Source organism: Echinococcus granulosus (assembly GCF_000524195.1).
Source record: "Echinococcus granulosus chromosome Unknown EG_S00192, whole genome shotgun sequence".
Taxonomy (NCBI): Eukaryota; Metazoa; Platyhelminthes; class Cestoda; order Cyclophyllidea; family Taeniidae; genus Echinococcus; species Echinococcus granulosus.
In genome coordinates, this window is record NW_020170572.1 from 61,021 (window position 1) to 75,109 (window position 14,089).

Here is a 14,089-nt window from a genome sequence, read left to right on the forward strand (position 1 = left end):
TGTTTAGAGATAGCTCAAATTAAGATTGCTTGTGTGGTTGATTCATTTGCGAGTAAAGGTTAAAACGAGAGCGTCCGTGGCATCTTCATTGGTTAAGCATCTTCGAATTTCGGAGGCGTTAATTTGTTTGAATCTGATGGGGGACGACATGTCATAGATGACCTGTAGAAATACGGCACATCCAGTCGATTTCGATTCGGTTGGGTACACTCATTGGAGGCACCAATGGGTGTACCCCACTTGCAGATCTCGCTAACTGAAAACACTGAATTCGCATTGAGCCTGTCAACAAAGCTGAAAGGGTCGCTAGGGCATCTTCTGCGTCTTCCCAATGGGCTTATCAGTGAACGTTTTGTGTGCAGAGGGTTACAGTCACTAAAAAGTTGGTTTCCTTAATGTACGAAACATTTGTGCTTCCTTTATCAATGTAGACATACGAAATAAAGATGGAAGTATTGATGCAGCAGTAGTCAACTCTTCTTGAAGTGACCAAATCAAAGCATGCCTCCGGTAAAGTGCATTTATTACCCTTGGATCCTTTTTCAACTTTATTAAAGCGGAGATGGGTCAGGCGGAGGTCAGAAAGTCACAAAACAGTGGTTTGATCTTCTTTCTATTCGTTGTCCTTCTTGTATTGTCCTCCTGACCTCGGTATAGCCCATTATCTCCTCCTGATATCTGTGAAGTTGAAAGCTCAATTAGTCTGTGCTTAGCCTGATTGACAGCAGATGGAATATCCATGTGAAGGCAGGCCTCCAAACCCGTCTCTCTTCCTTTCCCTCTTTCTCACACATTGTCATTCATTGATGATTTGTTGCCTAGTTTATTTTCCCTGGAAAAACACCATTGCTGGCTATCAGTGTCTACGCAGTAGTACTTAACCTTTGCTGAGTTTATGAAGGTCACCTCCTTTCCATTTAAATTAGGAGGGATCGGTCAAGGGTCCTAGTGTTTTGTTTGTGGCTTTGCAATGGAAGTAATCGGTTAACTTTATTTTGACCTCTCGGGGTCAGCCCTTTGTCAATGCTGGCCGTCGCTCCTTTCTTTGTAATTTTTGTAAAGGCAAACCTCTAAATCCATCTTAACCTTTTACTGAAAGTGCTAAGTCTCTGGTAGAATTATAGTAATGCGCGGTGTGCTGGTCCTCGTGACCAGCAGACCGAAACGAGTGCAATATACCGAACCTATGAAACTGCGGAAAGCTGTGGAAGTCAAATAGCGGCTCTGTTGACTATAGGAACCACTCGTTATAGTCTTCATTTACTCATATTTTGCAGCTGTTGATAACGTGAAAATGTATCAGACTGGTGTCTAGCTCTTTCACCTGCTTGCTGGCTTAGAATCTTCTTTAGTTGTTCTTTCTTCCTAATTTGTCTAGGTGAATGCACACCAGTGGATCCTCACAGTGTGAATCATGTTGGCACACAATCAACCAAAATCTGCAAGTTTGTCTCACCTTTCATCGTCTCCTTCCTCTTTCGTCTTGTTTAAGTGTTTCTTGCTGATCTCTTGACCATTTGCTAGACGAATACTCTGGTCTTCCATGTGGTGGGAACTCCAAATCACTGTCTGAATCCCCTACGTTACACCACGTCTACACGGAACCATTGAGAGAAAATACTTGTTTACACCCTTTCCTCATCTCGAAGTCACAGCAAACACCTCCAATTGCAGCTTCCTATTCTGTTGTTGGTACAGTCAGATGGCTGCCTCGGTACAGGAAGTGACGGCATAGTGCGAGTGCTGATTCTATTTAAGACTTATGTATCCTTCATTCCTGGAGGGTCTTCATTCCTTGATGATTTGCTTCACCATCCGTGTCCACAGTGGATAGTTGTGATCCGAACTGCACTCTCTATACAGCTTTGTTGTTAAAGGCAGACATAAATCAAGCCTATGTTAGGTGAATTGAAGCACTTAAGCTATTAAATCACATTGGCTGCTTCCTCCAGCCAAGTAGCACAACTCGTGCCCTCACTGTTTATCTATGCGGTTTCATTGTATTTGGTAGCACCGGTCTGCTAGCTTCCCAGCTAAAACTATAGCTACATATTTTGTGCAAGGTTTAATGAGCATGACCTACTCCATCGTAATAGGTCAAATGTTGTATTATGACACAGCGGAGATGCAGACTTGAAGAAGAAAACAAGCAGTCCTAGTTGTCATGGGAAATGTGTGACTTCAGCCACACCTTTTCTGTGCTTTCACAGTTTCGAAATTGCGCTTACACAAAATGATTGTGCATTTAGTCAGGGATCCGCATCATTTTACGGTACAGTGCGTTCATTTAAGCAGGATTCTCTGACTAAATAAATCGACTTGCCTTGGTGATTTACTTCTCATTAGATTTTTTTGCTGTAGTAATGTAAAACTTAAAGGCACTTGTCTATTTAAATTTGGTTGGAAGGTAAGTCAGAATAGATGACTTCAATAATTTGGTTGTAAGGTCAATTGAAGTAGATGATTTCAATGATTGGTAGTGTCATCATTTCGATTGCCGAATCTGCTCCCTATGAGGCAAGTGGCATTGATTTTCTCTCGTCTTTGTCTAGTATATTGCACACAACCTCATCAACATCTTCTATTTGTCCTCCGTTGATTTCATACCCACAATTTTGTCGTATGGCGTGGAGTCGGTATTCCATTTTCACCTCGCTGTTGCCGTATATTTCTCTGGCATAATATTCAGAGGATGACAGCTAAAGAATAAATGTCAGAAGTTTGATAAATACTTGTATTTGTAAATGTTGGTGCCACTGATGATGTACGAATCTGGAAGCTATTGCTACATTGGTAACTGAAGTAGAGGTGAATTATGTTGAATACCACCGGCACGCCTTGGTGAAAAAACAGCTACAGCTCTGACATCAGTCACATATGTTCATTTCGTGCATGATGCAATTAGTTGATTTGAAAAAGAAACTGAATTTAGGTGATGATGCTGTCACCATAATTTGAACTAGTTTGATGGAATAGTAGTGTTTTATTCTATTAAGAAATCCTCGCTAGCTTTGAACCATTCCTGGCCTCTCTGAAAGATTTCCTACCGACATCATCAATGGATGTATTTAATTTACAGTCAATCAGTGTAACTCTGTCTATTGTAGTTAGGTTTAATTTATTAGTCCGTTAAGGGCACAGGCCATATGTGAAGGAGACGCGGTTGTTTGGTATTCCTCAAGGCATCATGTGTAATAGGGTGGGGCTTTAATTAATGCATGTGATCTATCTTGTATGCTATTGTTCTGCCTTATATGGGAGAGTCACGACTCTTCCATTTGGGGACTTCGCCTAGAAGAGAGCTTTCCTATCCGGACATTTGCATCTCACTATTCTCTTATTTGTCCAAAACAGTCTAACACTGCATGTACGGTTTACTAAGGAGATTTAGTTTTTGGTTGTCTACTATGAAGACAAGGTACTGCAAGTAGCCATTACACTAACAAGGCGGATCAAATAGCCTTGTTGTAGATATTGAGTTAAACTAGTGTAGGCGCTAGGGGAAAAGGTAGCCAGTGGCGGTGCCAATCAAAATACTTGGTACAAATTTCTGCATTAAACATGCTGCAATGAACGTGTTGCCATCTCAGTTTAAGTTGTGGACCATGTTTTGCCTAATTTTAAGCACGTTTTGTATTTTACAGAAGCAGATTGGTTCTCTTCAATCGCTTACACTATTCCTGCTCTATATCCTGCTGTTTTATTATTAGAGGAATCAGATCAGCGAAGAATCTGGGCTGAGAGATGGTAATACGGTGTGCGTGGACATCAGCCATAAGAAGACGCAGCACATGCGCTAAAGGTGTCATTATCATCGGGGCATCCCAAAGTGGAAGAAGAATTGGATCAAGTGAAAACTAGCTGGGGCTTCCAACGCTAGGCAGGATGTCTAAATGTCTTTTACTAATGGCAAGCAATGAAAGACCTTGGTCTTATCTGAAAAATCATTTGGTCGGTCTTTGAATGCGCTTACTTAGCCGAATTGTCAACGAAACCACGTAGTGCAAAGCGATGTCTACTCTGCCACTCTCACATAGTCATCATCTTTCATTGGAAAAATGATTATAGAAGCCGTGGATACGCAAGCGTGTTCCAGCTATCTCGTTTATTATGGCCCCAAAATGCAAAAATTCTACTTCTGATATCCTGAGTGTGGTAGTAGTGATTAAAAGAACTTTACAATGTTCACTTATTCATGACTCAAGAGTTAACTTGTTTGTTTTACTAAAAATGCAAAATAATAATTATTAAAATTCAAGACGGTGCAAAACATAATATCGGTAGGTATGTCTTTAAAGTATATTACAGAAGCAGTCTTCATATATTAAAAGACCCTTTTCATGTGTTTCGGTCAATTTTGAGGCAATGGTTTGTGGTATGGCTTTTGTGCCTACATCCACTGTTTGAAGTAGACCATCACTTTCTGTGAGACGATTGACACCTCGACGACTACAGTATATAGGTCCGATTCAGAGCCAACGCCTTCCAATTTGAGTGGAGAAGAAAGTGTGGTTGCAAATTTAGAAAGGTAACTGTAGTCTATTCGGGAACTGTGGACCATCAAATGCATGTCATGACCTCGTTACTATTAAATACTTGATCACACCCAGTCTCGGCTCTTGAACCGTCGCTCGACACCAAACGCGAACATTGCTAAGTGAGCATCGGAAGGATAAAGGTGTCAATCTAAAAGCATGGAAGTGCAGGAGAATGCTTTATTGCCATCATACAGTGGAAGTGGAATACCAAAGACAAGGCCTTATGTTTACCTCATCAAAGTAGCGGCAAAAAGCGCACACGCACACAGCCAGGCTTACAGACCTAGTAGCAGCAGCATGAGCACACACGAGAGTTGGCCACAAGCCACACTCTGTCTTTGGTCAACTGATGCAGGTTAGTCTTTGAAGTTGTTTTGGATGCTTTCACTCATGCTTCATAAATCACGTCGATTACATCGTAGCTATTGGGCTCAAACTCCATCACCACCATCAACACGAAAATACAAATGTTTGACGAATACGGGTGAGGGACATTGGGCTGCTATAGCCAAGATCTACTGAAAGACTAAAAGTGTATACATAAGGATTTACCTATATAGAGATAAGAATGGACAAATATGGTCACTAGTGGGCGAAATACAGCCACTAGATCATCGATCTTGCAAGTATTTAGTCTGCATCGGCTGACGGACCAACCAACTAGCTCTCACCGACTGCAGACTTTTAAATAAGTAAATTCAGAGGTTAGAATGGATAAAAGAGATTAAATGACTAACTCAGCTAATAAAAACATAATTGCAACTCTACTGGCCTCATAGAATAAATCTTGACCTTAAGCGCGGCAGCAGGATCCTATGGTATTATGTACCGAAAAATGATATCTGCCTGTCTTTCCGACAGTCTGTCTGACATTATCCTGTGCATACACTATGCGGCGTGTAAATGTGAAGAAATCATGGAATGGTGATGCTCGCCTACTGTTAAAGAGTTACAAATCAGATCTCACAGATGGTGCCAACCCATACTAATTACCGTATGAAACGCTGATCTGATTCAATGCACGTTTTTACCGTACCAAACTCAGTTCTCTGACACAAGTGCTCTCGCCACCAGTTCTCATCGTAGCCATTCAGACCCAGCATCAACATCATCATCAGCGTCTCTGAACCACAGACCAAAGATCACAATACAATGGCCATTCAGTCAGTCAATCCCACTCCTCTGCATTCTCCGCTGAGGTGGGTAAAGTTGCAGTCAAATGCAAGACATTCAGTCGAAACTCCCTCCTTCTACCATATTCCTTAAATGATGTGCACCCCATGTGTCACCGTGTTCCACGGAAAGATGCGTAAAAATCCCAATACCTCAGTCTACAATCCAGTTCTGACTGCTCCACATCACCCATATGACAGTGCCTATTTCCATTCTCTGATAATTCGTATGGGTCATCAGGCCCAATTTCAAGAGCAGCCCCTTCCCCATCCCTCTTTATTATCCATTTCCATCAGTCCCGTCCCTCGTGTTCTGCTTAGACAAAGTAGAAGACTAGAGGAAAGTAACATGAAAATTGTAAAAGTGAACACTGTGGAGCTGAAGACATAGAGTTAACCTTAACTGTACTCATTATTGGCGTGGATTTTACCTTGAACTCCAGCCACTATTTTGCGCCTCCATTGATGTCTACTCATTCTTTCCTCTGCATTTATATCGCCTAGAACAGTCACCACAGATCAACCAAATGCGATCACAGCAGATTAGATGATGCATATACTTTTGGCTATTAGTATTTGAATGACAGTTTGTCACGATGAGTGCAAATTCATGAACCAGAACTGCAATTAGTGGGATTATGCGCAAACAGTATGAGCTAGTTGTACACAGGTAGCTGGTATAAAAGCACTTTGAAATACTTCACATACTCTTCCTGATAAGCAGATTTGGATGTGAGATCGCGTTGCTAGCGATTTAAAGGGCCCCTTCTTTAAAGTGTAAAAACAGTTATGCGCTGGAAAACTCTTGTAGGTACTGCCCCTTTTTACCAAACCAACCACCCCCAGAGGACATAAAATTGTCTAATATACCGTGGTTGCATGTAAAGGGAGCTGGTAACTTTGTGGAACGAATTTATTTTCATTATTTGCAAAGGTGTAACGCAGCTTCACTGAATGTGGAAATTCATACTAAACAGCCAGAGACCGGTGTAGTCTGCGTCATTTTTCATCCAGTGATCTCTGCTGGGATAAGAGCCACCTACTGTACAATGAGCAAATGTCATGCGAAGCAGGTCAAATCACACAGCGCTCATCTTTGAAATCACTTTTTAGAGATCGTGGTGAGCAAGAACAAGAACTTATTGCCGGTAACAGTGAATGTGAGATATTCATTCAATGATGTATTCTCAAGTTGTTGCAGTGCGTACCATCTTGTTCGAGGATGTTGGGCAAGCGAAGTGTGGCGTGTCGATATTGTAGTCCAACTTATTCTTCTGGATCTCTGCCAAGGACGAGAACTGTGGTTTACTGCAATTGTATTCGTTGCAACATGTGGGAACTTGTGGGGTGGATCTAAGTGCATCTTGATTGCGCATCGCCCACCCTTTACTGTGTTATGCGCTACTCTCAAATCTTGAAGTCTCATACTACGATGTATCATCTAGGTTACACGGCTTTTTCAGACTTGTCCACTTTACTAGCCAAATCTTACTTAAATCGTCAAGTTTAAGCAGAAGATTCTCAACACGTATGCTGCACGAAATTTGGATGCATTTCAGTCGCAGAATGACGTAATATCTGGAAATGTTTTTGCCAACTTGACTATGGAAGTGAACCAGCGTTAGATGATGGTGGCGATTAACAACTTGCCATTGCTTAATGTAGTTCAAAACTGAGAAGTCAATCGCAACCTCCACTATTGTGCTTGTATTGTGTTCGTGTATGTGTTTTTACTGTGGACGCAATTTTGTCAGGTGCTGAAAAGAAGTCGCAGAAGCGATGAAGGAAGGAATAGTAGAGAAGTGGACGAGGATGCGACGATAGAGATATAAAAAGCAAGTGTGTATGGGTTGCAAGATGAATGAAAATAGGAAGAAGAGGGAGAGTAAGGCTGTATATAGGAACGCAACAAATACTCAGATAATGGAATTTAAAATAAATTGGAAGAAAGTGGAACAATAGTTGAAGAAAAGTTGGAGGAAGCGATGATAAAGCATAACGAGCAGGAACGAAAGCATTGGAACTTGAAAAAGAGGGCAGTGGACAGGCAGCATAGGTGCGGTAAGTGGGGTAGCAGGATCCTAGAAATTGGGAGAAAAAAGAGAAGAAGTGAGAGAGAAGTAAGATTTTGTGGAGTAAAATCGCCCAATTTACAAATATCACATGAGACGTAATGCAAATAGACTTTAAGTGTACTGATAGTCGCCATCTAAGCAAAGGCACTCAACGTGCCAAAAATATGGAGAAACAAAATTGTGCTATCACTCAATGATCAACGAGAATTTACCCTAGTGCAAGTCAAGCTTTAGGTAAGAGTGGGCATTAAAGTGGGACCTTCCGCATAAAACGCTGCACTGCCCCCAACTTGGGGAATCTTTCACCTGTTTTTTGATCATTATTTACATACTCTCCTAGTCTTTCATTCGCATCCTATTCCTTCTACACCACAATCCTCCATCCTCCTCCAAGGTTGTATACCGCAGAAGCTCTTGTTTTTAATCTAGTGACACTCAGCTCATGGCTGCATTGTGGATGAAATTGTTACGCTATGATTGAACTCATTGCGCACTGCGGGTCTTGAAGTGCATTGGAAAATGGATCAATCATCTATACTCTACCCACGACTTTGAAGCATTCGCATCCTGCTTAATAAATATTTTTTGTGAAATAGGAGGCAGATGGATGTTAGTTAAACGGCGAGAAAATTACGGTGCTTGATGACATGGGGAAGGCATTCTACCTTTGACTTACATTTCATGCGATTGACAAACTGAGGATACCGTTGCCTACGATGGCAAATATTGTTGCTACCTTTACTCCAAACAACGATGACCACTGCATTCCATGGTTTGCTAGGAAGATTTGTGTATTGACGTAAAACCACTGAACAGGATTCCAGGCTGTTGGTCGTGTCCGTCACAAAGACATAAAATAGGCTTAAGAACCGAGCTGCTGTTTGCGAATTCGTTTCTGTCCTCCAGCAACTTCGCCATTGCCCGTGGTGTGTTTTCACTAAGCCACCGAGACACTTAGCTACATCATGTATTCAATAGCTCGCGGAGATGTCAATGGCAGCCGTGGCGTTTGCCTGGGTATCAGCCTTGAACATAGCCATGGCAGTTTAGAAATTTGGTAAATTAATATATCTAACTTTCCTTTTATTTTTTACATCACGAGCATGATTATCAGGAATCGACATGATTTAATATAAAGTGTGGAAGGGTCCGGCTTCCAGTTTGTTTTAATTTTTATTTTTTGATGACGCAAAAACCTCTGATTCTGTGTGCAAACTCATTTTGGAGAATGTTCCTTAAAAATGCCTGCTTTGAAAACGCAATATGAGCATTGCTTACAGTAATGTTTACGAAAGATGCACTCAAATTGTGCTAAAAACCTCTGCTTAATTGCTTCTTCCGGATTGCATCCCCTCCTTTACAATTCGTAGTTATTCTTCTGCAGTTTTGCTTCAGTAATTTACATACCATTGCGTTAATTACATGCTGAACTTCCAAGTTCAAAAAGGATCAAATGACGGCTTTGCTACTCTACCTCCTCTAGTGGCCTGACATTCAGATTAAGCCAGTAAAATCAGTACAGTGCAAAATCACTACATGCCATGTCAACATTGCATAGCCTATTCGAGCATTGTGTCTCATTTTCCTTCCGGAAATATATTCGATTACTGCAATGTCGGGTCTCACATATTTATCAAAGTCAATTACTTGGGTCTTGACGCCGTGCTACTGATTTAATCGCCGAAAATCTGGTCATAAAACTTGTATCAGCTAAAAAATTTTGCGCTTGTATATTAGCATTTAAAAATTGTTTGGCATGTATCTCTCCCTCAATGGCCCCAAACTTGAAAGAACGCCATTGACAAACGTTGCTGCAGGCACATGAGTTAAGGCACACTCACTTATTTTCATCAGGCTGTCAAAAATTGACATGGAACGACCAGAGGATCGGAGGCGTGGCTAATGTTGAATCTGGTGTCATAAAGTACACTCCATAAAAGGAGCGGCTTAGATTTTAGATGTTGCTATGGTTTTGTCTGCAGCATGGAATAGTCACCCAAGTTCAAAAGAGCTGAATTTACATTTTCCTATCACAGCAGTAGATTCGGTGGTCAGGGAATCCATTCATTTGCAAGAAGCAGTAAACTTGGTTTTCCTCCTCCATTGTATTGAGTAAGATGAATGACCACTACAGTCTGCCACCCGGACACACCTTTGCTTACGAGCCTGTCTACTATCATGAGTCGGAGCCGTGAATGGGCAAGCCTCCATATTAACTACATTGCTGATTTGTAACTCTGTCTGCTCTCCTTGCAAGGGGCAGTAGCAGAATTAGCGAGTTTAAAATTGGAGTGGGGGTGAGGTTTAAAGAGATAACCGCGGAAAATCCGCGCTCTTTCATATGCTGGATCTGTCAAAAGCAAATCCAGCCCAAACGAATAGTACTTTGCCATCATTCTTTTCGTCAGGTCTGTGTGCAAGCAAGTGACTCTGAAATTGTAATGCAGGTTGCCTATTTGTCGTTTGTGCAATGTGTGCCCAAACACAGACCAATGTGTGCTGCATGACAGGCTGCACAGATTGGACATGCACCTATGGCAGATGTGCGGCGGATTTGGTGTACTGGGTGCCATAGACATTTGACCAACATTTGCACTGATTTTGCAAATTTGAGAAACACAAGCGCTTTCTTGCTTGCAATTGTGCTGTCTAGCTGTCAAGATGAGGTGCTTTTGGATGTTAAGGAAGTGTCACTGATTGCTAAATAATGCAATCGTAAGTGTTACGGTAAACCTCATCTTTAGCCTCATCCAAAAAGCTACCTCTTTTCCTACCTTCACCAATCGTCCTCTCTAGCTACAACCAACTGACCAGTTAACATAATATCACGATCAAGATTACATTCTCCAAGGAGACGGAACTACTTTCCTTAAAATCCAGTCTTCAGTATTTTTACCGCGACTGTTTAACAATAAAGATTCGAATACCTAAATTATAGGAAAGGGGGGGCTAGGTGAAAGTAGGAAAGGAAAATAAAGCATTGAAAATTTGGGAAAGAGAAATAGCGGTGATGAAAAAAGATGCAAAATAAATAAATACATAAGTTGCTTATTTAAATAAAAGTGTGACCCATTCGGCATCAGGAGGTTGTACTTCCAAATAAGACACTGACCATTGGTCATAGTAATAGCCTCCCGACTCTTCCATATGCAAGCATGCAGAGTATTCTTTCACACAACTTAGTTGGATTACGATTTCGGGGCAGACTTTGTCCACAGCCAGGAATGGTAGTGCTAAGTGAAACCAATGTAAAAGGACGACCATTATGTGCTTTATCCGTCATACTGACGACCGGGCGAAGGCCGCCAACCTTTGAACAAAAAGTCTGTATGATATTTCGAGTAGCTCCTATTTCATGCCACGGACAGAACGTGCATTCAGACCAACATGAATTTTAGGCCACAATCAAGACAGAAGCAACAACTGCCATATTGAATGCGTGGAACTGACGTAACGATGAGAGTAGATGGAGGGCTTCCATTCTAGTTCTTGTTACTGCAAAACCTCATTTTTAGTTTCATCCACAAAACTACCTCCTTTCTGCCTACTTTAATCGTCCTTCTTCATTCACAGCTAGCTAACCAAGTAACATATCATCACGATCAAAATTACGTTCCCCAAGATCAGCCTTGATGTGTTGAGCCTAAAACAGGGCATTTTTCTCCTCATACTTCTAACTCGCTAATACTACTCACTATTGCAATAACACCACCTGAAATTCAACAAATTGCCATTTGCAAATAGACTACAACTGTCTTTACTAATTTTGCAACTATGCTTTCATTCCATGCCCTCTCTACGCATGCTAAAGGACATCCAGTCCGAGTTGGACTTATCTGCTGTGGCTGTCGGGGTGTCAATCGCCCCGCAGAAAGTAATGTGCACCTGTGAGATGCTGGAGGTGGGTATACGATATACGTTAGATGTAGGCAAACTGTTCCTCGTATGATCATTCAACAAGCTGTCTCATGTAAAATAGGTAAGAAGGAAGCAAGTGAGACCATGCGTACCTCAGTAAAAATGCATAATTAGCTCATATTTCTGACTAGAATAAAATGTATCAATTGCCTGTCTGGTCATTGAATTAGCACAGATTGATAGATTAGGGCAAATAATTTTCGACTGCTCTAGAGTAACTTCACCACGAACTCGGGTGTAATTGACTTAGTTTCCGTTCTAACCGTGATCGTACAACGCCACTCTGCTTTGTGGTAATCATTCAACACTGCAATTAATATGCAAAATTTGCATTGACTGAAGCAAATTGTGCATTTTACAGTTTCGAGCCTTCCCAGTGGCTAGTTTAACAACTAGATTTTTTGACTTGAAATACCTGGCAGCATTCTCATTTGTGTGCGCCAACACTAACAGAAATGTTGAAAGAAAATGGAAATGTGGATCTACCACTTAAAGCGTCGATTTGACAGTAGAATTAGAGTAAATCCTTGACCTCAGAATCAGCAGCACGAGCGCATAGGAAGGCTTGCCATGAACCACACTCGAATGGCCAACTGATGCTATGTGTTCAGTCGGTCGGTCGACGCCAACTAATCACATGCTTGTACGGGTATCTGGCACCTGCCTTTAGCTCATCAACAACCATATTTGGCCATCTTCATCTTTACATAAACCAGCACTTAGTGTGCGCATTCGGTGTTGTGGTGCACTTTTAATTCGGTGGTCCAGTACCTCTCACGCTAACCCATCCAACGCCCGTCTATTCTCTTTGGTGGTAGTGGAGTCTGTGTTTAACAGCTGCAATGCAAGCGACATTATAGAAGAAGTAACGTTTACCACTATTCTGGTGACTGATATTTCTGCATGCAAAGCTGAAAGTTTGAGTGCCTGACCGATGCTGTGGCAATGGCGGAACGACAGTTTATGCCTTCAAGGCTTAGATATTCCGAACACCTTTTAAATGGTTTGGGTTCCTTTTTGATTGTGCGAAATCTTCACTAATAGTGTGGATTTAATTTATTTATTAGGGGTCAATAAGCAAACTTCTTCGTCGTAGATAATCTTTGCCAAATCATCAGATTATCTATGATCAGAATGACTTGATCTGGGCAGCACAATGCAAGCTAATGCAGTATAAATTGGAGAATGCTGTGCATCAGCAACCATCAATAAACCTTATCAAGGAGTGTGAGCTGTTAAAGTGGGTCCGTTAAGCCCTGCTCTCCAAAAGAATTGAGTGTGACCTGGATGGCGACTCTGCATCCGACCAAGAGATTACTCAAACAATTGTAACCCATGCTTACTTAACGATGATGATAGGTCATTTTACCTTTGTTTCTGATTTATTGACGTGGGGTATTTGGTTGAAGAGGTCCTAAGTTAGTCGTGCAATTTCCACGTTAATAGATAGCATTGTCTACGAGATGCCCTCTACACTACACCAATTGCCTTCAGAATATACTGAGCGGGACCTAATATGTTGCTTCTTAGTCTCGACTGCTCATCCCATGTGCATTTGCCGAAACACCTGTTTCCTCCACCGTCTGCTGTACTGCCGATGGAGCGCTGCTCTAACTATGCACTGAGGAAGGTACCAGTGCTAGCTGAGTACATTGATATGTGCGTAGATGGATGAGTGGGTGGATAAAGGCATGCACACAGAGATATTAAGGCTTATGAATGCACAGGGCTTAAATACACAAACAATGCTCCGAGGTGCACGCTCTCGCCTATGGAATTGATTACCGAGTGGAAGGTGAGGTGGCCAAAGCCATTGCCTTACCAGTTTGTTAGAGACCTTGCCTCTTCATTCACACAATAATAAACTGATTAAATTAGCCAGTATAATCTAATTCTTCAGCTTGCATAATTTTCCATGTCCCTAGTGCATCCTAGTTAGATTGAAGTATAATACCGGAGCAGAGTAGCATTAGAATAGAGTTCACACAACTAGAAATGCCTTACATGATTACACATGACGCAAATCTCATCGACATACAACTAAATTCACCTGTCAGCTCAAATATAGCTCAGTAGCTGAATGTGAAGTGTTGTGCTGATTTAACACAATAGCATATCTGCACTAATAATAATAGTAACACTAATAACCCTTAATATTTTAAGCAGGTTTGGTGCAAACCGGATACAAAATCCACATTTCACTATAGCAGCTATTTGGGACTAATATCAATAACAACAATAAAGACTCGAATACCCAAATTTTAGGAAAGTGGAGGCTAGGTGGAAGTAGGACAGAAAAATATACCAAAAGAAAATTTTAGAAAGAGAAAGTGGTGGTGAAAGAAAGACACACAATAAGAAACTACAGGGATTAGAGATAGATTAC

General features: G+C 41.4%; 2 protein-coding genes across 2 annotated transcripts in view; both read right to left on the reverse strand. All coding sequences in view use genetic code 11, as the record gives it.

Annotated features, from left to right (window-relative positions):
• The window catches only part of EGR_10130 (hypothetical protein), a gene marked incomplete at both ends in the record, with an annotated part of 3,592 nt that extends 2,047 nt beyond the window's left edge, over positions 1-1,545 (reverse strand). The window contains one exon of the mRNA XM_024499379.1: positions 1,457-1,545. Within this exon, the coding sequence (XP_024346208.1) occupies positions 1,457-1,545 (89 nt within the window). The remainder of the gene's footprint in view (positions 1-1,456) is intronic.
• Positions 1,546-7,390: 5,845 nt separating this feature from the next.
• Positions 7,391-14,089, reverse strand: part of EGR_10131 (hypothetical protein) — a gene marked incomplete at both ends in the record, with an annotated part of 7,821 nt that continues 1,122 nt past the window's right edge. The window contains 4 exons of the mRNA XM_024499380.1: positions 7,391-7,791; positions 11,368-11,413; positions 11,457-11,497; positions 12,063-12,149. Coding sequence (XP_024346209.1) covers positions 7,391-7,791; positions 11,368-11,413; positions 11,457-11,497; positions 12,063-12,149 — 575 coding nt within the window. The remainder of the gene's footprint in view (positions 7,792-11,367; positions 11,414-11,456; positions 11,498-12,062; positions 12,150-14,089) is intronic.